The following is a 26234-nucleotide window of genomic DNA, read 5'->3' as shown; positions in this document are numbered from 1 at the left end:
ACACAAATCATTCTGAACAGTGCAATCAGTGCACGAATGCATCTTTTTACAGCGGTAGACTGAAGGCATTTTTTTTAATATACATAATTTTACATTAGGCCTATTGTTTTTCTTTTGAGGTTTTATATCGAAAATAAAAGCGATGATCTCTTGAATAAAGGGAGCTAGGCCACATGCCTGCATATTTATTTAGCCTAACCAGCCATAGGCTATAACAAGCCCAGGCCCTAAACAACAGTGAGATATGATATTACAACAGTTTATCTACATAAAGTAGAAAGAGGTGGGCCGTTTGATCGATAGGACGGATGACTGATACAAATAACCGTTGATTGGTCTGAGCATGGCGTTCTTTTGCGTTACTTTGTATCATTGGCTTTGCTTACTTGTCAATTTGATGTCGGCGGTTTTCAGCCACCAATGAGATTATCACCAACTCGTCAGCTGATGCAGTCTCATATTTGTATCGAGACTCGTTTCGACTAGTGGCGTTTGAGCATCTTTCAAGTGAGTTGTTGAATTCAGAAATTCTGTATGTAGCCTGTTTGATAGATTGTAAAGTGTTAAGCTACGTTTAAATCGGCCTGGATGTAGTTAGTGCATGTAGGCCTGTATTTTTCTCAAATACTGAGTAAGACTAACGCAAAAGTCTTGACACGTGCTGTATGTTGTAGCCTCTCTTTTAGGTTCGGGTTTGGAATATCCTGTTCAGGATGGCCACACGCATTCGACCAGTAAGTTTGGAAATAAACCGAGTTGATTGTATGGTTTTCGTTTAGGATAGCCATCTTGTCAAAAATAATTATATGGACCAATTTACTAGATATGCCCAGTAGTTAGGCTATTCTGTTACTGTAACTCAGTCTAAGTGGGTCTATTACGTGTTTTCACTCATCAGCCTTACTGTGTCTTAGAGTTATAGTGCTAAATATCAGTATTCCTGTGTGAAAGCCTGTTTACTTTATTGTGCTCAGAGCAGCAAAAGGTGTGCTGTCATCGGTGGGTCAGGGTTCCTTGGGAGACACCTGGTGGAGAAGTTGCTGGAGAAAGGCTACACAGTTACAGTGTTTGACATTCGACAGAGTTATGAACTCCCTGGAGTGGCATTTCATGAGGGGGACCTTTGCGACAAACAGGTGAGCTTTTTTACCGCTAGAAAAAGACACGTTCTCTCCAGAGACATAGAAACATACAATAAAAGAATGACATTCCATTGATTTTTTGGATGCAGCAATGGCATCAAAGGTTCTCTCTTTCTCTCTCTCTCTCTCTCTCTCTTTCCCCCTCTCTCTCTCCCTCTCTCTCTAGGCTTTACTTAGAGCTTTACAGGACGTTTCCCTGGTGTTTCACTGTGCCTCTCCAGCTCCTGCCAGTGATGACCGTGCACTATTCCAAAAAGTCAATGTTGATGGCACCCGCACTGTCATACAGGCCTGTCAAGAGAGTGGAGTGCAGGTAGGAGGCACTGTGCCATAGAGCATTCTTCACTTCTATGTTTCTCAATGTAAGAATCGTACTGTATACACACAGATGCTTGGCTCACCTGAAACACATAACAATTACAAGCTCACCCGATTTCATTAATGACACATGATGATGGAAATATGTGTATCTGGCGGCTGTTTCAGAAACTGGTTTTGACGAGTAGTGCCAGTGTGGTGTTTGAGGGCAGTGACATTAAAGATGGGAAGGAGGATCTTCCATATGCGGAAAAACCTATTGACTACTATACTGAGACCAAGATTCAACAGGAAAAGGTAACTGTGATTCAATAGAAATGGGGGCAGGGGCAGTCTTTTTTGAAGGTGACAATTCATTTGCCAACATTAGAGCTAGGATTTTAAAGATGTGCCTTTACCGTAAAACAGCCGAATCTCCATATCCCACCAGTGCATTCTTCATTTGTCTCAGAAAGCCAGATGTTTGACCTGGCCTCCAATCTATATACTTGACTAAGGACTGTAAGACAGTAGAATGTAAAGGTGGTGATGCATGGGGAAACTTTTTGAGCAATGTTGCTGGGCAACCACATAACCAATTTAATTTATTCTGATTTGATGATCATGACTTTTGCCTACTGGTGATTAAAGTTCTCAAACAATAAAAAAAGTTCTATATTGAAAGAAAATTGCCCAGGAACATTGCTCAAAGAGTTGCCCCATCAGTTTAAGAATAAGCAGTCAAAAGTTTCTTCTGCTGTTGCTCTCAGCTGGTCCTTGAGGCCTGTAACAAGGATAAAGGCTTCATCACTGTCGCCATTCGGCCCCATGGCATCTTTGGCCCTAGAGACCCTCAGCTTGTGCCCATCTTGGTGGACACTGCTCGCCGTGGAAAGATGAAGTTTATCATAGGGTGAGTAATGATAATTAAGGACCAGCATCACTAAAACAGATCTCACTACTAAATGTTACTGTCATGATGAAATGCTTTGACACCTGAACAGGTGCAAAGAATGTCATTTAGAAATTTAGCAATAAGAAAAAGCATTCTTCACAAAGCTCTTAGTCTGTTTTATTTTTCTAGTAGTGTTTCTCATTTCCTCTTGATTTCCAGAGACACTCTCACATTCCTTAATTCAGACATGAATACAGAAACTAGCATATCTTGTTAGATCAGTATTTTAAACAGCATTGTTGGTCAAGTCGGTCAGGTTTTGCTCACACGTTCATGTTGGCACACTGTATTTGTGTCTTGGCAGTGACGGCTCTAACCTAGTGGATTTCACTTTTGTGGAGAATGTGGTTCATGGGCATATTCTGGCTGCGGAGCACCTGAAGCCAGATTCACCACTTTGTGGCAAGGTCAGAACCAGCTAACAGATGACCTTAAATTATCATTCATCCCCACCCTTCTCTCTCTCTCTATCTCTTTCTCTTTTCTACTGACTTGCTCTAGCCATCTTACATCCTCTCTCATTCCCAAACAGGTACACACCTTCCATACCACTCTGTCCTCACATGCATGCGTAGTCACACAAAAACACACACCCTTTGCCCTTTCTGTGACATATACTGTACTATGTGTAATGTGCAGATGCTTCCTAGTGTTACAAGCATTCACTGTGTTAAAGCATTTGATGTATGAAGGTTGAAGATACTGTTATCACACTTAATCTCCTTGTGTAATCCCTTCGACCTCCAGGCCTACCACATCACCAACGACGAGCCTGTGCGCTTCTGGGACTTCATGTCCCAGGTGCTGGTGGGGCTGGGCTACGACGCGCCACGCTACCACCTCCCCTACCAGCTGGTGTACGGCATCGCCCTGCTGCTCTGGCTGCTGGCTCTGCTGCTCCGGCCGTTGGTCCGCTTCAAGCCCACCTTCACCCCCATGCGCGTGGCCCTGGCGGGCACCCACCACTACTACAGCTGCTCTCGGGCAAAGCAGGACATGGGCTACCGGCCGCCGGTCAGCCTGAAAGACGCCATCACCCGAACGGTCGAGAGTTACCCGCACCTGCGGAAGGGAGCCTAGCGTGGTTGCTGACCTGTTTAGTTCGCGACTCGCACACATGCGCTGCCTGGTTGGGTGTCTGTTTCTAAGACTGGTTTGAAAAAGACTGTCTAAATGTGTGGACACCGCTGCTAATTGTGAGTCATTGTATTTGTTGAACTGGAAATCTATATGTTCTCTACTGTAATATGCATAGTATGCATAAATGAATGCATTTCAACTGCCTCACTCACCTGGTCTGATACCTCGTCTCCAGGCATGTTACTATGGTTACCTTCCTATGTGAGTGTGTGTGGTGCTGTGTCCTTCTCTTTAGCTGGGTAGGTGTGTGCCACACACAACAAAAGGGCTGACTGATGTTTAGGAATTCACTTGTTTGTCAAAGCCCATATACCAGATTCCCATTTGAAATTCACACGTCATGCCTTAATGGGTTACACTTGAGTATGGCTCATCTGCTGGGACCAACATTCCTTAGAACTGAAAAGTTATGTTGTTGAAATTAATATTTGACTAGCAGTTAAATGAAAAACAATCAGCAGTTAAAACAGTTAATTTTATAGCTGTAATTACCATGCCACTTTGTATGCATAGCACTTTGGAATGACTTATTCTCATGAACATATATGACTTTTTCCCAAATGAAGATGTTTCCAAAACCTTCTGACTTGCCTTATGTCGTGCTTTCTGTATATTAGATAGATAGATAGATAGATAGATAGATAGATAGATAGATAGATAGATAGATAGATACTTTATTGATCCCCAGGGGAAATTCAAGGTCTCAGCAGCATACAGACAACACATACACATTCTTTAACAGCAGAAAAAGTAATTAAAGTATATAATATAAAAACACAACTAAGCAATAAGGACAGTAGAAGATAAAGAATATACTAAAATACAAATGTCCCTATCTATCAAATTATAAAAGGGTCATATAATTTCATCAAATAGCCTAAGGTTCAGCATCATGTAATTTCTATGACAGGACTCAAGGTTTAGCCATGGTCGTCTGAGACTGCATCAGTTGCTAACAATGTGTGGAATGGCTCTTCCCAATTAGCTTCAAAGAGTACTCTAAGTGGGTCGTTAATCATTGCCCAATGGCCAGGTAGGGAATGTCCCCCGTCAAGATGCTTGTGACACTCCATTGTCAACTGATGGCCTGCTGTTTTGAATGTTTCAGCCAATTCAGAACAATATCCACTCAAAGCATCTGATCTCAAATGTACAATCGCAGTACACAAACCAAGTGCAGACATAGGTTTTCCAGTCACGACTTCAAGCGGGCCAAGCCCTGTCTCTTTGTTGTTGGTAGGACTCACACTGCACACGACCGGTGGCAATGGCGCAAACCAAGGAAAGCCTTCCTGGTGGCCTTTATCATAACTTTCCTTCAAAAAATGATTCATTCTCTCAACTCCTGTAAAGGATTGTGGGTGATGAAAACCATGGAACGACCATTGGGTGCCCAGCACCCTGCCAACCTCTGCACAAACAGCTGCAGTAAAACCCAGGCTATCCATTTTAGGCAGCGTCTGACATGCTTGCCCAATCCACATTTTAGCAGGCTCACCAGAAGTGGTCACATGTTGTATCTTGTTAAAGATCATTTTCTCACCTTCAACATCACAAACAGATTGGATGTGGTTTGTAACCGGCAGAATTTGTTCATTTAAACAAGTTGGCATCGGCTCAGATCTCGCACATTGGGCACTCCTTATTTCATTCTGAGCCTTCTCCACCTTTAGCGACTTCTCCTTCTCTGCTAAAGCAGATATTTCAGCCTTAAGCTCAGACAATTCTCTCTTGAGCGCATCAACCCTTTTTGCCGCCTCCTTCTTCTCGGCAGCCTCGCGCCTGAGCATGGCTTGATTCAAGATGACTAAAGACAATGGCAGCTTATTTCTATCGGATAGACGTTGCATTTCCCCCCACGCTCGCTGAAATCGGCCATAGGCCACAAATTATCATCATCATTCACAATGCCATATTTAATTTCAATCCTTTTCTCGGTCTCCTCCATCCTGAGATGACCGTTCAAAAAATCTCTCACCGTTGTAACTATTTCATCTTCACTAACTTGGGGCGGTGCCAGTCATTCTTTGTTACAGCCTCACACCCTGCACCATAGAACTACAGAATAAGACTTGAAACGCTGTCTTACAGCGCAGCGGGAAATACTAACAAGCACATAAAACAGTAGCTACAAACTCTAACTTAGCCTTAAGCTACAGTTAGCCTCTAATTTAGTCAGTCACCACTACTAAATTAGCCAAGAGATAAAAATCTATCTCAAAACATCCACAAAATGAAAAAAACAGAATGCAAAGCTCAAAATGCTTAAACAGGCCTACGACGTCAAAATAGTTGTATACACACAAAACATGCAGGACTGTTGGCTTCTAGACAGCTGCAGGCAAAACTTTTTCTTGCTCACACACTGGTACACTCTAGTCAAACTAACCCAAAGACAGCAAATTTCTGTTCTTTTTTGTAGCGTGAATAATTAAAAACGACTCACCGTTGAAACAGGCTGTTGTCCTCTTCAGGATGAATCTTGTTTTTTCCTTATTTCACGTACAACTGGGTGGAAACACCAACTGAAGAATGCTATTGAAATTGTCTCCTTAATTCCAAATGGAGACACAGTTGACCAAGTAGATTCTAGTGTAGTTAAGAGCAGGTAAAAACTTGAGGCTGGCTTGCGAAAGAATAGTTCTTTATTCTGGATGTAACAACAGAGTTCTGGTAACCCTGTTGTACGCACAGCACAGCACAATGTTGCAAGGTGAAGCCAAGGTAAGAAACTGAAGCAAAGATCTGGGAAACTCCTGGCTAATTATAATACCAGAATATACATTCACGTCTGGGGTCAAATTGGAGGGGGGGGCAGGCAGTGATATAGCCTTATTCAATTAAGACGTCTCTTGTGGGGGAACAATTAGTTAGGTACACCATTTGCTATTGTAAGGTGACAACATTCTGTCTGCTTACAATAATAGTTCTGTCCCCGCAGTTTCTGCAGTATTAAACAAAGAACCAAAAGAATGACATACAGAAAACCACTAAAATCTAACAATACTAACATTTAATCTAAATCAATTCTAAAAACAGTATCCACATAGTGGTGATTACTCAATCAGAGGCGCTTGCAATGACTGAGGCAGGGACTGAGCCTGTGATTCTCTGTGCATAGTAAGGTAAGGTAAGGTTCTCTGTGTGAATGAGTGTCATGGTGATAGTGGTCATGGTGATAGTGCAAATGAGTAAGTCCAACAGTGCAACAATGCAGAAATAAAGGCTATAGATCTATATATTTAACTATTTTAAGAAAAGGTATAAGTGTGGCCACAGTTCGGCTGTGGCATGGAGGGAGGGGTTATGCATATGTGCTAATATAGCATGCAAACAGTGAGGCAGAAAGACAGTAATAAAAAGTGGCTAGTGGACAGATATCCAAACATGGAGGGGGTGAAGAGGCAGACAGACTATGCAGAGAAGTCTATCTCTCCTCTTCCCTTAAGTGAAGCATTGAACAGTTCAATGGCCCTGGGGACAAATGACTTTCTCAGTCTGTCTGTTGTGCAGGGCAGTGAGCGAAGTCTCCAGCTGATCAGGCTCTTCTGCTTAACAATAGTGCTGTGGAGTGGGTGACACTCATTGTCCAAGATGTTGATCAGTTTGTTCAGGGTCCTTTTGTCAGATAGTGAAGTGATGCACTCCAGTTCAGCTCCCACTACAGAGCCAGCTTTCCTTACCAGCCTGTCAATTCGCCCGGCATCCTTCTTCCTTGTGCTTCCTCCCCAGCATACTACTGCATAGAAGAGGACGCTGGCAACAACAGACTGGTAGAACATTTTTAGGAGCTTGCTGCACACATTGAAGGACCGCAGCTTCCTCAGGAAGTACAGCCTGCTCTGCCCTTTCTTGTAGAGTGCATCAGTGTTGGCTGACCAGTCCAGTTTATTGTCCAGGTGGAGACCCAGATTTTTTTATTTCAGATATTTTTTTATTTCAGATATTTTTAGTTCTCAACAAACAGAAATGTCAGTATTGTATTTGTTAGCTATGAGTTGGAGGAGTTAAATTGTGAGTCTGTATTTGCATGACAGGTCAAGCAGATAGATTTGCATGGAAAGGTGAGCGGCTAGCACTCAAAATGACTTGGACCTGATACTGAGATAAAGGTGGCTCAGTCCTGCGTTGTTTCCATTCCATTCGTTGGTGTGGTGAAGGGGTGGAGAGATTCCAGACATTCTCTGAACAATCCTGAGAACAAGGAGGCTGGAGAAACCATGACTGACTCAAGTGGGCAAAGTCGCCTGACAGGTTTATACCATGGCTTCAAGGGTTAAGTGTGTGTGTGTGTGTGTGTGTGTGTGGGGGGGGGGGGGTGGTACCTATGGGTGAATTGTGGCAATCCACCTGTCAGAGTGGTACTCATGCCAATGTTGTTGCCACATTGACATTTTTGTGTGTCATTTTGCTGTATCCTGATTCCATCCACTCATGTGTGTACAAATGCAAGATGACTAAGAGTCAACCTAACTCTGATGTCTGAAGTATCCCTGGAAATTGCAACATCGCTTTCCCCACCCAACTTTTGTGAAATGCACAGCATTTTAGACGTATGTGTGCGGTATGCACGTCTTCGTGGTGATTGTTTTTTGTTGCCATTGAGGTGGGATGGGTTGCTCACAGTCTTTCAGGAGAGGGCTCTGCTGGAGGCAGCCAGGTTTTTTTTTTTAAAGATCATTCACACATCACTCATCTCCCCTGGTTCAGACCAGAGAAAGCACGTCATCAATTAATCAAATGATGTCTGTTGCTTGAAGTTTCCATTTCTGTCTCGCTCTCTTTCTTTCTCTGTTCTCATGTGCCTAATAACACAGTATGTCCATCTTGGCTATGCACCAAAGTCAAACCCTACGTACATACCACGTGGAGTTGATGCCATTATGAGGCACCTTGCCATGCAAGTTTAAAGATTTGCTGATAAACCATCTCATTAAAATGCTAGTTGTGTTGTGCCTCACTGTGCAGTGAGTCCAGGGCCAGATGTCCTTCAGGAGCTCTGAGACTGTTTGTGCCACATGCCCCATTAGTCTTTTACCTGTCAGCTGTATTTGCACTAATGTGCTTCCTTGCTGAAACAATGGGAAAAGAAGTAAACAGAAACTCCCAGTCTCCCCGTTTTCATATCTCAACGTGTGCGCGCGCACACACACACACAGGAGAACAAGCGCAGACATGGGTAGCCTGGCCACCCTGACTGGCTGCTTGTCTGTGCCAACGCCCGGACCTGTTCACTCAAGGGAGACACCTGTCAGGGGGTGGAGACTTTGTTTCCACTCTCAGTGATAGAGCAGCAGTCCTCCCCTCGCTTCATTATCTGGGCTTCGCCATCAGTTGGCTGTTAAGAGCGATCGAAGGAGCAGCTGTTGTTCAGGACTTCTAGCACAGGTAGGTCAAGATAATGACTTGCCAAGATTTATATGTTTATGGATTCTAGGCTCTATATGGTAGGTAGGAAGGTAGGGAAAATGGGGGGGGGGGTTATTTTCTTTGGATGTTCAGTGTGTATGGCTGAGTGGAGTGCTTATGAGTTGGACACATGGTGTTCTAGCATGGAAAGCTGTGAAGCTGAAGCAGGGATAGTTATCAGGTGTTCCATTCCTTACTTCCTGACACGTGGGGACTGTTTGCCGAACATAAAAACCATTTGGCTGTCAGTGTGTTTGCTGTTCTTAGTCTGCTGTGCGAAAGACTCTCCCTTTCTTCTCATCTTGTATTTTACCTCTGTGTTTGCACTCTCTCCCTTTCTCATAATATGTCTTAATGTGTGGAAAGTTCAACATGTACTGTAACTATCAGTAACTGTAACTATCAGTTCATTTCAGTCAAAGGGTCATAGCCTTAGTTTTTGTGCTGCACTAACTGTAGGCAAAGAATTTCCTGTAACGCTGAACAGATTTGTGTAAACTGGTGGCCCTACATTGTTTTGCATAAGCTCCTAACCTGTCTTTTCCCTGGTTGAATGTAACTGTTCTGTACTTTAACCCCCTTGTAGCTTCAGGCATAGTGTTTTGTTTAAACTAATACAATCATTAGTGAATTGTTGATTGATCTAATTTCAATTCTGAGGTACATTTACGCCCATAAGAAACACAATTGGGAGAAATCCTTGATCAGTCATCTTGATCTCAGGGTTAGCTCACCTGAACACGGTGTTTGTCACTTATCTTTGTGGCCCCTGATAACTGTAACCACTTCAGAATGCAATAGCTTTGTACGAGTGTGTGGCTCGATCTGATGGTTACTCTTTAACTCTTTTCTTAAACAGAGAGAGAGAAGTGTGTGTGTGTGTGTGTGTGGGTGTGTGTGTGAGAGAGAGAGAAAGAGAGAGAGAAAGAGAGAGAGAGTCTGTTGTGTGAGCAAGGGCGTAGGTTTGGTCTCAGCTTTGGTGGGGACACATTCACAACTCCTGTTGTCACAATACCAACATTATTGTTTCAATACCAATAGCAAGTGATGAATCTCGATTTCGATACTATTGCGATTTTTTAAATTTTTTATTTGGTTTGTGTGATTTGTGAGATCATTCACATCAGTGGCAATCATAGAATTTGATTGACCCTCCACACACACACACATAGAAAGTGATGGTTGTCATAGGCTATTTTGGAATTCATATAAACTATAAACTTATATTGTTAATTATTTGTAGTATTTTATGATCTGCATGATTACTAATAGCTAAACATATTTAGTAATTTGAATACATCATATTGATATTTAAATGATTAGGCTACACTTGTCTTTAATATCATCACTTGTGGTGTGTAAATCTAATTGAGTGCTTGTCACTTTAAGAGGAACATGAACGCAATTAGCTTTCAGTCTCATGGTTTTAGGCTAGTGAAAAATAGTTTTGCAAGTGTAAGGATATGTGGATTCAATTAATCATGTTTGCAATGTCATTAGATAAAATAAATGTTCAAAAAACTAACAAGTCAAAGATTTTTTTTCTGGAATGAGATCATAGAAGAGATAAGTGTCTCTCAATGTTCATTTCTATGAGTATGGAAATGCAACAGTTTATCTTTTATTTCTTTGCATTGTGCAGGCTTCATTCACAAATACATTAGCGTACATAAACAGAATATAGGAACAGGAAAGGATCCATTGTTTATTGCGACTGCAAGATTGGTAGCCCAATCCTAACAGTCAGTGATGGTGACTTCTATTCTGTGCCTATATGCGACTGTCCGTGCGGCACACCCTTAGCCTATTCAACATGACTCCTAACTTTGGTAGGAAGATTACAGAAGCTAGGTTTAGCTGTGACAATATCCTGGTTAATATCCTAACAGCTAATGCTATTTTACACAGTAAAATCCGCATTTGAAAGCCTGGTCACCAGTTGCCAGTTTGTATGCTAGTTATTTTGCCTAGACTGAATAATGAAAAAGCTTCGTATTTTTGGGTGGCATAGCTGATCTACAAACCACAAAAAGGGGCAAACATGTATGCTGAAGGGCAAAGGGAATGTCACAATGTTTTACTCTGGCCTTTTATGGGATAGGCAATGTATTGGCAGACAGCCCTAACTTACCATTGTCGTTGACACACACCCGCTCGCTTGACTGCCAGTAGCCTGTGCTTTAACACTCTCCGTGCGTGTAGCGTGCATGTCCGATAGCCCCCCCCGCTGTTTTTCAGCAAATCATATGACGTTTCTTGTAGCCTAATGTTGTGCTGGCTGTCGGAATCAGCAGCACAAATGAGTTCGCTAAAATATTGCTGGGGACAATTTTGTCATCTTAAAATATTGATTAGGACTAGTCCTTAGCGTCCCACCCTAAATCTACGCCCATGTGTATGAGTATGCATTTTGTAGAAAGTGGTAGGACAGGCCTTTCCACATGGCTAAGTGGTGAGAGTGCGGAATGCAGGGCCCATGTCATGAAATGGGGTAGTTCTACTTTGTTCCCATTGATGTAAGTTTACTATAAGTCACTTGGTAGCAGTAGGAAGCTTTTAAAATACCAGTTCACATCACTGATCTTCACTTATGTAAGCAGTGTAGCACTGGGTTGTGTTTACATTCACAGTATGAATTGAGAATTCAATAGCATTTAAAGAAGGTAAAATGTTGTTTGAATATTGTGTTTTTGTGATACAGCCACTTGCGTATTCTGTGCTATTGAACATTTATATCCAACATAAAGATCTAAATCACAGATCCCCCCCCCCCCCCTTGTCTACACAGGTGACACTGCATAAAGAAATTAACACGTGATCCACACACAATGTCAAAGGGTGAGCTAACCTTGACGGCGGCCAGTCTGCTTTGATCCTTTTCATGTATTTGTATTGAAGAATTAATGCTGCTGGATTGTTTCCACAATTGTATGACATTCCTGTCATGTTCAGCACACATCCACACTGTTGACACTGCTGACACTTCAGCTGACTCATCAGCAGTTTGCCGTACACACACTAAAAACTCATTAGTAAGCATTTGTAATAAAAAATCTCTTTAGTTTGATCAAGTCCTTTTTTCATGTGTTTGTTTATGTCAAAAAAAAAAAAGAAAAGCACTGAAAGCCTGCAGCGTAAACCTGTTTTAATGGCGTTATTAAACAAGGATATGTATTTCGTCCCTAAAGATGAGAGAACAAGTGTTTTGCGGACCACTAAGGTTCGGACGGCTATCAAGGGAGATAGCAGTTGGATACAGAGGCGCACAGAGGCCGAGCCTGAAGAGGAGGAGGATAAGCCATGGTGAGCACCAGGGGAGAGGAGTGAGGTGAAAGGTCTGGAATGTCCACTCATTCACTATAGTGAAGAATATGTTAGTCACTGCATAGTGCGCTGTCTAGTGAATGAGTGGATGTTTCAAACACAGGGCACAACTTACAATGAATTAGCACACCCGCTGTCTCAATGGGATATTTTGGTGACTGTTCTTACAGGCTGGCTGAAGTCCGGGCAAACCGCCTGAATGGAGCCCCAACAGAGACCAGTCCAGTCTCTTCACCTACAAGCAAAGAGCCTGCTTCCACAGACACCACACAAAGGTAAACATTCCACCGGGCCAATCAGACCAACCACAGGTGCCTTCTCTTTGGTCACATGCATAATATCACTGTTTGTTTGACTTCCACAGTACAAAATCAGCAACATCAGGATATCTAATCAGGTAAGACCAAGTCCATTTGTGAATATGAAGTGAACTGAACACAGACTAGTGGATTGACAGATCTGCTCTTACAGAGGGGTTTTCAAAAAAACGGACACCAACCCCGCTTCCTCAACCAATGGTCTCAGGTGAGAAATAGACCTCACTGTACCAGTGATAGTCTCAGCTCTCACAAGCTACTCCTTGTCCCTGCTACACATGCCAAGAACAGTGTCTGTAACAGGGGGCATAAAGTGATAAGCTATATAAGCATGACAGAACAGATTTATTTAATAGACCTTTAGCACTTCTGCAGTTCCAGTATGTCCAGTTTGTAAGACTCTGTATCTACATCCCACAGTGCTCCCGCTCCAACTTCCACCTTCACCAAGAAGCCGTCCGAGGTATACAAGAAAATGTGAGTGTAGTCGATATCTGCATGTTATCGTAATGTTGTCGTGCACATTTCATCTCAGCTAATCGTATGGACTGCTCGGTTTCACCACAATCTGTTTTGTGTTTCCAGAGCCCCTCATACGGTGCGACCCTCCACAGAGCCCACAGTCCAGACGGAGCCTCAGCTCTCCCCCGAGGAAGTGGAGAAACGGTGAGAGAGAGAGAGAGAGAGCGGATGAGAAGTAGGGGGGGAACGCTTAAGTTTTCGGAATGTTCTGTTAAACATGTCCTTTACGTTATAACTGATTGACAAGAAAAAAATGCATTCCTGTGTTTCAGTACGGAGGCAGCCAGTGGTGTCCTACAGAACACAAAAGCTGCCCGGCAGCGGTCCTACGTTCTCTCTGCAGCCAAGAAATATGAGTAAGTTCCAGGTGCCATTGTACCAAGAATGCAGTAATACTCTAGCTGCTTACAGGAGAGGTGAAGCACTCACACAGTCACACAGATCACACAGTCTATCAGACAGATGACAATGCAGAGGTGGAAGACAGTACAACTTGCATGCTGTACAGCCTTTGGGACTGAAATATGACTTAAGGCATATCTAGTTCTTAACAGTGGATGAGTTTACAAGGGCACAATTTCAGCCCATTGACATTAGATGTAATATAATCTATTGGACATCAGTTAGCCTGGCAAGTCAGACCCACATCAAGCTGTCGCTAGGGTGTGTCTATATTTCTAGGTTAGACATCAGTGGCATTTCCCATTATTATGGTTGTCCTGCTGTTTCCAAAAATGCTGGTATTTCCACATTCTATTCAATCAGATCCACAAGCAAACCAGAATCTCCTCCGGAGAGCACTACCACATCATTTGTGGCTAAAAGGTACACAATCTAAACTATCCATTCGTGTGTGTGTGTGTGTGTGTGTGTTACTCTCAGTATTCTCCTACTGCGGTTGTTCTGTCTGCAACTTCGTCACTAAGTTACTAAGGCACTAACCATAGTGATATCGTACTCTAATTATTTAATGTGGACATAAACGACTAAACTGCTGGATGAACTTGGACAGGGTCGAGATCAGCGACGATGAGACCGATACTCCACAGGAGCCCGTCTCACCGCCTCCCGCTCGTGTTAAACGTGTCTCTGCACCAGCGCCCACTCCACCCCCGCCCACTCTACCAGAGCCCACTCCACCCCCGCCCACTCTACCACCGCCCACTCTACCAGAGTCCACTCCACCACCGCCCACTCTACCAGAGCCCACTCTACCAGAGCCCACTCCACCACCGCCCACTCTACCAGAGCCCACTCCACCACCGCCCACTCTACCGGCCAGGTGAGTCAGGCAGACCTACCCAGGCCTGTGCCGCTGCTCAGAACTCCCTCACATGTGAATGTCCAGAGGACGGTGCGTTCATGTGTCTGTGTTTGTGTGTGTCACCAGCGTGAAGAAAGAGTTTCCCCCAGTGGTAGTGACCCCCCAGCCGCTACCCCAAGAGCGTATTCCTGAGCCCCCTGCTGAACAGAGGTGATACAGTACTACATACATGTATACATTGCATTGCATTTTAATGCATTTCATAAGTGTAAGTATTAAATGATTGGCTCGTTTTGTCTCCCCCCAGTGCTGAAACGCTAAGTGCTTTGTCAGACACCCTCATATCTTTCAACACGGAACATACCAGGTAAAACTTCCTTAACGACACACCCACGGCTACAAAAACAAAAGCATGAAAACAAAGGACAAACACAACAGAGATAATATTGTTATGGCTGTTTCATCTGTGTAGTCTCTGAGCCTCATTTTTTACCCCTCATCTTCCACAGTCCAAAACAAAAGCAGAAAGTCACTCCAGTGGTTGATTTGATCTCCAGCCCTGTTAAAGACCGGTAGGCACCAGCATCACTCAGCACCTCCTCTGTGTTCTCTGTCTGCTGCCTTATCGTGGGATTGCACACCTCTGCTGACCACAGGAGACCACCTTAGTCTGGTCATAGACAGGCACATTGAATTGATGATATCACTCGTCTCATGGCTCTCACTGCCAGTAGTGCATATACGTTTTTTCACTGTCCATGATTGCATGTTAATAAAATGAGTTTGATTCTCTTTACAGCATAACACACACAAAGCCAGTATTGTTTGAAGAGACAAAGACAGTGGAAACCAGGTAGTTAAAATCAAGAAGATAATTTTATTCAATGGCTCAAATGCTCATTTAACAAGTCTTTCTGTATCTGTATAATCTGATTTGTTTTGATTTGCTTAATTTTGCAGTGTTGTTCCTGAACCCATCCCTGAGCCAAGTAGTGACCTCCATAATGATGACCTCGTTTCCCTTGCACAGAGGTTTGTGTGAGAGAGTGATGTTTATCCTAGAAACACTTGGACTGAATATTCTATTTGTAGATTGAATTTATGGTAAATGCATGCATGGTTATGGCTACAGTAATGTTAACTGTTATTTTGTCTTCCTGCCACAATCTTCACATAATCCACATAGTGGGAAAGTCTCTCCTCTTAGTATAGAGGACTTGAATCCAGAGACTATTCAGACTTCTTAAAATCACAATTGTCGTAAAATCACAATTGTCATGAGATATTTGTGAAAGACAGCCAAGATGATGCGTCTCCCGACACCTTTCTACCCTTGTGTAACTCTTTCATGTTGCTACCTGTTTTGTCAGCGGTCATGTGGAGCAGGTGGACACTCCTCCTAGCAGCCCCCCAGCGTGGAGTCAGGATCTCCTGGGGCCCGAGAGGTAAGAGCTTCACCAGACACGATTCACTGATGCTCAGAAATGAGGAAAGAGTCGAATTTAATGTGAATATAATGGACTTTCCTCAGCTTTCCTGCCCAGACAAAGAAGACTACTGGAACACTTGACCTGCTTGCTGATGACGTCATCCCAATTGATACAAAACGCACCAGGTCAGAGGAATGAGATATATTTTGTGTATATTTCTCTGGTCATCTTTTGTTTAGAACTATGTTAGATAATTTACATCTCTCTTCATTTCTCTCTCTCTAGCCTCTCTAGCACAGACGACCTACTGAGGTATGAAAAATATATGCAGCCTTCCTATTTAATGGGCTATATGCAGAGATAGAATTTCGTTCTCATTTACTCTTTTGTTGATCAGTCCCACAGAAACCATCACCATAACCACCAAAACTACAATCATTACTGAAGACAGGTATGGCAGTCTTCTATTTCTGATACATGAGGGTGTTCGGCCATTGTCTTGTACATTAACTTTTCAAATTAGCTTCACTGAAGAGTTATAGTGGCCAAACATAGTGTGATTTAATTCAAGACCATGTTTAATGCTTGTCAATGACAAAGTGTTGGATCTCCTGGGGCCCGAGAGGTAAGAGCTTCACCAGACACGATTCACTGATGCTCAGAAATGAGGAAAGAGTCGAATTTAATGTGAATATAATGGACTTTCCTCAGCTTTCCTGCCAAGACAAAGAAGACTACTGGAACACTTGACCTGCTTGCTGATGACGTCATCCCAATTGATACAAAACGCACCAGGTCAGAGGAATGAGATATATTTTGTGTATATTTCTCTGGTCATCTTTTGTTTAGAACTATGTTAGATAATTTACATCTCTCTTCATTTCTCTCTCTCTAGCCTCTCTAGCACAGACGACCTACTGAGGTATGAAAAATATATGCAGCCTTCCTATTTAATGGGCTATATGCAGAGATAGAATTTCATTCTCATTTACTCTTTTGTTGATCAGTCCCACAGAAACCATCACCATAACCACCAAAACTACAATCATTACTGAAGACAGGTATGGCAGTCTTCTATTTCTGACACATGAGGGTGTTCGGCCATTGTCTTGTACATTAACTTTTCAAATTAGCTTCACTGAAGAGTTATAGTGGCCAAACATAGTGTGATTTAATTCAAGACCATGTTTAATGCTTGTCAATGACAAAGTGTTGGATCACTCATATTGATTACACTGTTAAATAACAGTCATAAACAACTGAAACAAACAGTGCACAGTGTTACTTTTCCCTGTACTGTTTCAAATACTTCAGCTAAGGCTAACCATTGATGTTAATTTTAATATATCTGACCTACTGTATAGCTGTGAAAAGAGTGACATTTTTTTTCTTTTTGTTTTAGTTCTGTTGATCCATTTGATCCTTTCCCAAAAGAGACCATGCCCATTAAGAGGTAATTATGTTATCTTTTTGGTAACAGTTTAGAGGGACTAACAAATAATACGTAACAAATATCATGACTGCAGCAATAACACACACTGTTCAAATTCTAGCCCTGTGAAGCTGTTTGATGTACTCAACACAAAAACCAGGTAAGAAACTTTGTTCATCTTATCTGTACGATAAAAAAACAGCATAAGCACTGATCCTTGTTCTGTGATATATAACATTCCAAATACAATTGCTTGGGTACTGTTACTAATGTGTTTGAACCATGATTGTCATGTTAACTGACTTCGGCCTATAGCCTGACCGATGCTATTATTCCTATAAGCCCATGAAATTAAAGCTTATTCTTATCACGTGACACCTCTACAGTTCCCCAGAGCCTGTCTCCCCTCCTAGTCCCATTCCTGATGACAGGTGAGACCTGTCTAGTCCATACACATGCACTTCAATAGGGATTCTTTTAAAAGTTACTTCTGGTATCTAAATGACTATACGCTGCTTGCTGATGTATTTTTGTTTCTTGCTATACCAAATGACAGCATGCCCACCGATGCGCTTATGAGCCTAGCTGATGATGTCATCCCTATCGACACAAACAGCACAAGGTATGGGAACAGCTAACTTAAAGCAGTCCTGGCTCTCTCTCCTATTACATGGACAGACGTGTGACGGTCCGACCATTGTGTGTGACTTTACTCCTTTCTCCCTCTCAGACTCATTACTAACAGAGATTGGGAACGCTTTGACACCAAAACTGAAAGGTAGGGAAGAAAACAAAGTAGGTTTGATGGAAAGATAATATCTGAACCTTTTGACCAACCGTTTGTTCCACTTTTGTGTGTGTGTGTGTCACAGTGAGGAGGAGGAGGAACCTGCTGCCAGTGCTGATATGGTCTCAGTTCGATATGAGAGGAAGTGAGTATGGGCAGCTCCAGTGGATTCTGTGACATTTTTTGAAATCCATCCATTTCATTGGCTGAAGCAGAGGTGTTGGAGGGGGCACCAGGGCAACATCATTTCAATGTCACTCTGCCTGTTGTGTGGCTTCTGGGCTTCTGGGCTGGGTACTCTTCACTCTTTACCCTTACGATAAACTCAACATTCACAACTAAAAGTTTGAGTTTCTCAGGCCGGAATTGGCTCCGTCTTCCCTGATCATTTGTTTGAGTAATCTATGATTTATGTTTAGGTCTACAGACAATGATTCCCCGTGGGATAAATGGACCTCCCCCACTGTTTACACCACTAAAACAGAAGAGAGGTAGGACCACTGTTACGCCATATGCTCATGCATATTAAATCAGTGTTTGAATAGACCTGATGAGGAACACAGTTACCACCATCACAACACAATATATATGGTCTAAAACAATGTTTCTCAGAGTGTGGTCCGCAAACTATCCCAAGTGGTCGGCGAGCAGATGAGTTGTTTGCAATATTGAACCAAATCCAAACAGTTCTTCAATATTGCCTATGTAAGCTATGGCAGTTTAAATCATATGAATCCTCTGACAAAATAAGCAAGGTGCAAAGACAGTTAGGAAGGGGGTTCATTGAGTAGGCCTATTGTGTAATATACTGTTGAAGTATGTCTAGGACTAGGTTTACTTTTTTTAAAGTGGTCCGTGTTTTTTTTTTTTTTTTGGTTAAAGTGTATATGCAAAAACATTTTTGACAAATAAAGGGACATGAAGCAAGATAGTGAGTAGTGATTTTTCTTGAAAAATCAACTTTAAATAGGCTAGGCCTACAATAGAACTATATTTACAGTTATTTTTATAACTGAATTTATGAACATTCCAGACACAGTGATGACCTCATAAGAGGGAGTCCAGCAAAGTTGAGCATAGGGGAGAATGGGTTTTAACTGCATTTTCTTTTACACTGATAAAATGTGCCAGTGGAACCAGTGGTTCATAAGCATGAGCCTGACTGGCAGGGACAAAGTAAAGACAAACAGGCTACAAAATTTAGGTAAATCATGGCCATCAGTGGAAAATTGATTAGGGGTGTGAGTAGGATCGGATCACTATTAGTAGGCCTATCATGGCTTCAAAATGGCAGTTGTGTTATTTTCCATCACATAGGCTTTCATATACAACAAGTTAAGTAGAATCAGTTAGCAAATTAATAGTCTGTCTATAGCTAACATTAGTTGATAAGCAGATGGATATATAAAGAGCAAATGTGTGGTAGCCCATATACACTGATGGTTTTATAGTCAGGTCTCTAAAGCAAGAAGCATATATGCCCATGGTTGGCTGAACACAGAGTTGCTTACTGATTCTACTTAGTTTAGGCTATATATGTGATGGCAAGTGACACAACTGGCATTTCCAAACATTGCTACATACCCATATACTCTTCATCACATTTTAAGATCAATAATGGTTGCCAGTAAAGAAAAAATGTATCAGGATTTTTTTATGTCAGGCAGGTAGTACTGTAATGAAGTCATGTTTTTGGCCTCATCAGTGTAAAAAAACCTACTGTATGATACCTTATCCCATGACCAACTTTGCTGGACTCCCTCTAATGAGGTCATCATTGTGTCTGGAATGTTTCCTGGAATGTTCATAAATTCAGTTATAAACCCTTTCAAGAGTTCCATTATCAGCATCATAGTTGGCCCCACAAGGCTTCCGTTTTAACATTCCATATGTTATCTTAATGCAAAGGAAGTAGATTGGGACCCAAATAGAACGTTCAAGCATTGTTTTTGTTTTTATTGTTGAAAGGGTCTATAAAAATAACTAACTAGATGTACCGCAGAGCGGTACAAAATATGACCGCCGCCCAGTCCAGCACATTTTTTCCACAAAAATAAATCACGCTGAAAGGCCTATATGATTCTAACTCTCACTAAATTGCATTATCCACACTCAATTCTCACTGGTATCTGCTAGACAACAAGTACCAAAACATGATTAGTTCATAGATTTCACATGTAAAATTCATTTTATACAACCCCACCCCCATCTTGCCTGTTCATAATTCTGAGAAATTCTTGAATTGTGTGCATGTGTGCGTGTACACGTTTATGTTTATGTGTGTGGGTGTGTGTGTGTGTGTGTGTGTGTGTGTGTGTGCGTGCTTGTGTGTTTGCCTGCGTATGTGTGTTTTGTGCATGTGCATGCATGCGTATGTCTACTGTGTTAGTATGTGTCATACGTATGATTACTGTTTATGCACATGTGTGCACATGGAATGGGTTAACATGACCCCTGTAGCCAAACATACGGAAAAAATTGGTCATCCTAGGCCCTACGGTTCTCAAGATATTCACAGAAAACTGTGTCTGCCCTACCCTCCTTTCGGGGGGTCCAGTACAGCCGGGGGGCTACAGATCAAAACGAAAAACGATGTTTCCATGCTATCCATGTGGGGTTACATGCCCACCAAGTTTCGTGTACCCCAGTCTTTCAGTGTCCCGGGAATGCTTGTTGGTGTACGGTCACTAAATGTACACATAAATTATTTTATTGTAAGGCCCCCCATGAACGAAAGTTCACAAAACTTGGCATGCATTCGGAGGGTGTCATAATGATCCTACACTTTTAATTTCGTGCATTTTTGACCATGTCAGCCAGAGATATTGTGATGAAAACACCTAATGTTTTGCTTTTTAATTTTTAACTAGGTGGCGCTATACATGAAATAAGTGGTAATGGGATAGGTTGACATGCCCCCTTAAGACCAACATACAAAAAAAAGGTGGACCTCCTAGGCCCTACAGTTCTCGAGATATTCACAGAAAACTGTCTCCGGCCACCTACAGGCCAGTTGGTGTATAGTAACATAAATTAATTTATTGTGTGGCCCCCCATGAACGGAATTCCACGAAACTTGGTGTGCATTCAGAGGGTGTCATAATGATCCTACACTTCCAATTTCATGCAGTTTCGACTATTAGGTCACAGATACCTGCGATTACAACACCTCATTTTTACTTTTTTGTGTTTAACTAGGTGGCGCTATACATGAAATGAGTGGTTATGGAATGGGTTGACATGGCCCTTTGAGATCAACATACAAAAAAAAAATGGTCCTCCTAAACCCTACGGTTCTCGAGATATTCACAGAAAACTGTCTGCCCTACCCTCCTTTCGGGGGTCCAGTCCAGCGGGGGGGCTACAGATCAAAACGAAAACAGGAGGTTCCATGCTATCCATGTGGGGTTACATGCCCACGAAGTTTCGTGTACTCCGGTCTTACAGTGTCCCGGGAATCCTTGACGGAAATTTGGACATGCGAAAAAGAAAAAGAAGAAAAAAAAAAAAAGCTGACTAAACCTATAACCTATAACCTATAAACCGCCGCTTCGCTGCGCGGCGAAATCGGACCCCGACGCGCAGCGGAGGGGTCTTTTTCCGCCCTGAAGGGACTTCAGGGTTTCCCAATATTATTTCCATTATTTCCCAGTAATGACCGGCGTTCTATACATTATCCCTTACATATTGTTCTATTTTATTTAAAGTTGATTTTTCAAGAAAAATCACTACTCACTACTATCTTGCTTCATGTCCCTTCATTTGTCAAAAAAAAATTTTAACCTGACATTTACACTTTAAGTGGTCCTTGGTCTGAAAAAGTTTGAGAAACACTGGTCTAAAACAATATTTGGTTTTGAGGAACGGGAAGCCAGTAGGCCTACATGTGAAAACCAAACATATGATGCTCTAGCCACACAAACCAACATTCATTAATGTTGTTGGATCTGGATCTAACATGCCTTACCCTATACCTCTGAGTAAAGTCACTTCATGATTTCTATGATTTCTTTTCTTTTAGCACAATTGATGCTGACCAGGAGAGCACATCATCAGATTCAGAGAAGAAGTAAGTCACAAAATGAGTGTAAAGTACATTTTAAATACTATACCATCTGCTCCAATTGCCACATATTGGCACCCTTAATCACACACTTTCTTTCACAGGGGGATTGTGCTCTTAAAGGAATATGTCGATGACAAAAGGTAAGCCTATGAACAATGAAGAATAGCCACCAGCTACGTTATTTTATGTTGGTAACTAACAATGCACAACTTAGTTGATACGGTTAATTGGTAATATGCCTATTTATTTCTCCCCGCAGAGACTACTCGACACACTCCTCCCTGTATGACTACAGCCGTGACAGGTAACAGTCCTGTTGTTCATACTGAAGCATAAACCATCCATGGCATTGGATTATATTATTAGATACATTGTGAAAAATAATAATCACTAATCACAATAAATGTGAACCTTTTTTTTCAGTAATATGTCTGCCTGTACATACTGTGGAGAGCTTGTCGGCAGTGATGCAAAGATCACTATTGAACATCTCAATATCTCATGCCATCCAACGTGTTTCAAGGTAACCAGCCAAGCATTTCAGAAGAACTAACTGACATAACCCTTCATTTTGTTGGATAAATACTTCAAATTAAGATGTTTTGTTTCCCCAACAGTGTGCCATATGCAGCAGGCCAATGGGAGACTTGCTCTTCAGCATGTTTTTGCACAATGGGATGGTGCACTGTGAGACCTGCTATGCGAATGTGATTTAATGCTCATTACCGGTCATTACCCCCCCGGAAAGATACTACCCATCATCCTAACAAGACTCGCACCGTTTGATACTTTTTCAAATGATACAGTTGAGTTGTTTTAAACTGATACTCAGTAAGAACATTACAGTGCAATAAATATGCACTGATGCTGTGGCAATCCTACAAGTATGAGTCAAGTATAGAATGCTTGACTCATACTTTCCAACTCCATTTGAATGAAGTTAATATATCCCTTATGGGATGAAGCTTTTATTTTCCCATACTAATAGAGGATTACTGAAATATTACTGTACTGATTTTACTGTATATTTGACAAATGAAGGATCTAGAAATAACTATACGTGTTGTATTGGGAGTGTATCTGCAACATCAGCAAGGCTTTGGAAAACTATCACTGTATAAAGGTGAGGATTTTTGTTACAAGAACATGAGCTCTGTATTCATCCCCACTGCCTTGTCTTCTTCCTGCATAATGTGCTGTTCTACTTGTAATGCTTTTGTTTTCATTGTCTCAATAAACCTTGCATGATTATCTAAAGGGTATGGTGAAGACGTTTAAGACATGACCCCATTGGGTATGTGAGAATCATAGGCTGAGAATATGCAAGACATTAAAGGCAGACTCTGATTTATTCATAGATTCAGCTAATCATAATGCTCCAGTTAACTGTTCAGTGCTTCGCTCTCCAAAAATAAACAAATAATTGGGCTGATGGCAGTTTCAACACAGAATGCTTTCTGCAATATCTGAAGGAACCTCACATTTTGAAAGCTATTAATGTCAACTGACAATAGACCACTAAAGTTCGCCTACAAAAAAGCTGCCATCTTTGAGATCCGGTATCTTGTGATTCTCGTGGGGACGAAGGTCTGAAATGTAGACGTTTTGCTCAACCCACTTTTGTCTTCTATCTTCTAGTGGGTACTGTGATCTTCGGTATGTTGAGACCGCAAACTTAGATTTTTGCTACCCCAGAGCTAACTTGCAATGCAACTTGCCACCCGGATCTCCTTATATGGGCAAAGATGGCAGCTTTTGTTACTTTTTGTAGACGAACTTCAGAGGTCTATAGTAAAGTCCTTTTAGGCAAGTCCCTCCACTCAGCGGCCATATTGCAACGCTTTTTTACTGGCTTTTTGGGCACTGTCTCTGTCACTATAGTCTCTGTCTATAGTTCAGGAAGATAAAAAAATCTGGCAAAGACAATGGTCTCATTATACACCGTGTTCCAAATTATTATGCAAATTGGATTTAAGCGTCAAACATTTTTTTCCCCCATTAAACTCATGGATGGTACCTAAAGTTCATGGGCATCGGAAAAAACCCAGTGAAGCGCAATCATTCCGCATCATATAGTCACGTCATGTGTGAGTCAGAGGTCGGAAACTGGGGCTAGATTTTGCTAACAGAGTTGCCCGGTTAGGGGCTCATCACTTTTGTCGTCACGTTGTAGTTCGTTTGTAGTCTATGTGGCCTTTCATGTTCAACAGTTTGAATGTGAACTTGGGAATTTGCCGTTTTTGTCACTTGAAAGCTGCATATCTTTCTTTCACAAGCGTCTTACACTATATTTTAAGCAAATACAGTTGTTTATTTAGGATTAGTGAGTGTATGTTTTATCCTTTGTTGTGGCATCCATGTTTGTCACACATTCCGACGGCAAAGTACATGAACACTTGCTGTAGGAAAAACAAAGTAATCACGGGGGCGGTCCTTGTCATTCCCAGGTTCCATGAATGCACTAGTATTGTGTCTCAGGGCTCTTTGGATCATTGATATCAATCTCAGACACCTGTGACAATTAGTTTGCCAGGTGAGCCCAATCAAAAGAAAACTACTTAAGAAGGATGTTCCACATTATTAAGAATTCCACAGGTTTCAAGCAATACAGAAAACAAAAAGGATCTCTGCTGCTGAAAAGCGTGAAATTGTGCACTATGAAAACATCGGATATTTCCCAAAAACGTAAGCGTGATCATACTGTGAAGAAATTTGTCACTGATTCAGAGCACAGGCAGGTTCGTGCAGACAAAGGGATAATAAGGAAGGTTTCTGTGAGACAAATTCATAGGATTAAGAGAGCAGCTGCTAAAATGCCATTGCAAAGCAGCAAACAGGTATTTGAAGCCGCTGTTGCCTCTGGAGTCCCACGAACCTCAAGGTGTACGATCCTCAAGAAGTTTGCAAGTGTGCATAAACCTACTATTCAGCCGCCCCTAAACAATGCTCACAGAAACGGTTGCAGTGGGCTCAGGAATACATTTTCAAACAGTTTTGTTTACAGATGAGTGCCGTGCAACCCTAGATGGTCCAGATTCATCTGTAAACAAAACATGTTTGAGTAATGTATTCCTGATGCCCTAATGTCCCAACAAAGCTGAGTCTCAGTGAGCATGTTTAGGGGCCGGAATCATGGGGCTAGAGCTGGTAGGCCCCTTTGGGGTCCCTGACAGTGTGAAAATGACCTCGGCAAAGTATATAGAGTTTCTGTCTGACCACTTTCTTCCGTGGTACAAAAAGAAGAACCGTGCCTTCCGTAGCAAAATCATCTTTATGCATGACAATGCACCATCTCATGCTGCAAAGAATACCTCTGAGTCATTGGCTGCTATGGGCATAAAAGGAGAGAAACTTATACTGACTGTCATTTGCATCAACTATTTAGAAAAATCTGTGAAATGTAATTTGGAACGCAGTGTAATGTGTGCTCAAGCCATGTCTGTATACCAATATGGGAGGCTTTTGATAAATATGGCCTAGCCTGACTAAAATCCCTGCTGATCAGCTCTACAGGTGCATCTCAAAATTAATATTATTAAAAAGTTAATGATATTGCGCTGTGACGCAACTGGTTACAGCGCCCATACCATATTTGCGTCCATGTGCCCATGGGGACATGGGTTTGAGTCCACTCCGGGTCATTTCCAGATCCCAAACCATCTCTCTCCCACTCACTTCCTGTCACTCTCTTCACTTTCCTGTCAGATTAAATGCATAAAAAGCCCCCAAAATATGAAAAAAAAAAAAAAAAAAAAATACCGGTGATGGTGTCTTGAGCCCTTAATCTCTGTCTGGGCAGTGCAATGGACTTTTCCACTACAGTATATTCAATTTTTTTGAGATGCATCTGTATATTAAAGGTACATTATGGTTTAGGTATTTTTGGTGACTGTAGAGCTCCCTCTAGAGTTGTGATATATTTATATTTTACTCTGCTGTTGTAAATAGCTCAAGTTCTTGTGACTTATCCCTCCTGTACACAATGAAAATGCTTTTGTTGTGGAGGTGAAGGGCTGCCGTTGTTGAAGTTGCATGGCTGGTTTTCTCGTTAGCGACTCGATACATCTATGCTATGCTAGTCACCTATTACAAATTCATTGACCATCAAATTGGCTTCGGAAAGGTGAAAATCTGGCATAGTGTACCTTT

The 26234-nt window shown here is 41.9% G+C and overlaps 2 protein-coding genes across 5 annotated transcripts; both read left to right on the top strand.

The window, feature by feature from the left end:
- The first annotated feature begins 463 nt into the window (after positions 1 to 463).
- On the top strand, positions 464 to 4120 carry nsdhl (NAD(P) dependent 3-beta-hydroxysteroid dehydrogenase NSDHL). 2 transcript variants are annotated; one of them, XM_076292964.1, is made up of 8 exons: positions 464 to 507; positions 675 to 734; positions 975 to 1136; positions 1309 to 1455; positions 1629 to 1757; positions 2210 to 2352; positions 2699 to 2801; positions 3142 to 4120. In XM_076292964.1, the coding sequence occupies exons 2-8, from the start codon at positions 714 to 716 to the stop codon at positions 3472 to 3474; spliced, it is 1038 nt and encodes a 345-aa protein (XP_076149079.1). In that variant the 5' UTR covers positions 464 to 507; positions 675 to 713; the 3' UTR covers positions 3475 to 4120. The 2 variants fall into 2 exon arrangements, with proteins under 2 accessions (XP_076149079.1, XP_076149078.1); XM_076292963.1 differs by lacking the exon at positions 464 to 507 and having other exon boundaries at positions 538 to 734.
- Positions 4121 to 8752: 4632 nt separating this feature from the next.
- znf185 (zinc finger protein 185 with LIM domain) lies at positions 8753 to 23342 on the top strand. 3 transcript variants are annotated; one of them, XM_076292259.1, is made up of 35 exons: positions 8753 to 8922; positions 11732 to 11781; positions 12132 to 12246; positions 12438 to 12542; positions 12632 to 12664; positions 12739 to 12792; positions 13005 to 13061; positions 13170 to 13250; positions 13379 to 13462; positions 13872 to 13931; positions 14119 to 14388; positions 14497 to 14580; positions 14678 to 14737; positions 14880 to 14942; positions 15170 to 15223; positions 15331 to 15402; positions 15741 to 15815; positions 15902 to 15985; positions 16086 to 16112; positions 16198 to 16251; positions 16512 to 16595; positions 16696 to 16722; positions 16808 to 16861; positions 17203 to 17253; positions 17354 to 17392; positions 17619 to 17663; positions 17789 to 17854; positions 17963 to 18010; positions 18105 to 18164; positions 18439 to 18510; positions 22041 to 22088; positions 22187 to 22225; positions 22345 to 22389; positions 22509 to 22608; positions 22703 to 23342. In XM_076292259.1, the coding sequence occupies exons 2-35, from the start codon at positions 11772 to 11774 to the stop codon at positions 22799 to 22801; spliced, it is 2319 nt and encodes a 772-aa protein (XP_076148374.1). In that variant the 5' UTR covers positions 8753 to 8922; positions 11732 to 11771; the 3' UTR covers positions 22802 to 23342. The 3 variants fall into 3 exon arrangements, with proteins under 3 accessions (XP_076148374.1, XP_076148375.1, XP_076148376.1); XM_076292260.1 differs by lacking the exon at positions 12739 to 12792; XM_076292261.1 differs by lacking the exon at positions 13872 to 13931 and having other exon boundaries at positions 8754 to 8922.
- The last annotated feature ends 2892 nt before the right edge of the window (positions 23343 to 26234 follow it).

This window comes from Alosa pseudoharengus, unplaced genomic scaffold, assembly GCF_046254945.1.
Source record: "Alosa pseudoharengus isolate Yale_2024_CS ecotype anadromous, Long Island Sound unplaced genomic scaffold, YU_APseudo_1.1 YU_APseudo_1.1_scf_19, whole genome shotgun sequence".
Classification (NCBI taxonomy): domain Eukaryota; kingdom Metazoa; phylum Chordata; class Actinopteri; order Clupeiformes; family Clupeidae; genus Alosa; species Alosa pseudoharengus.
Note: the sequence above shows the minus strand (reverse complement) of the source record. Positions and strands in the feature narration are given on the sequence as shown.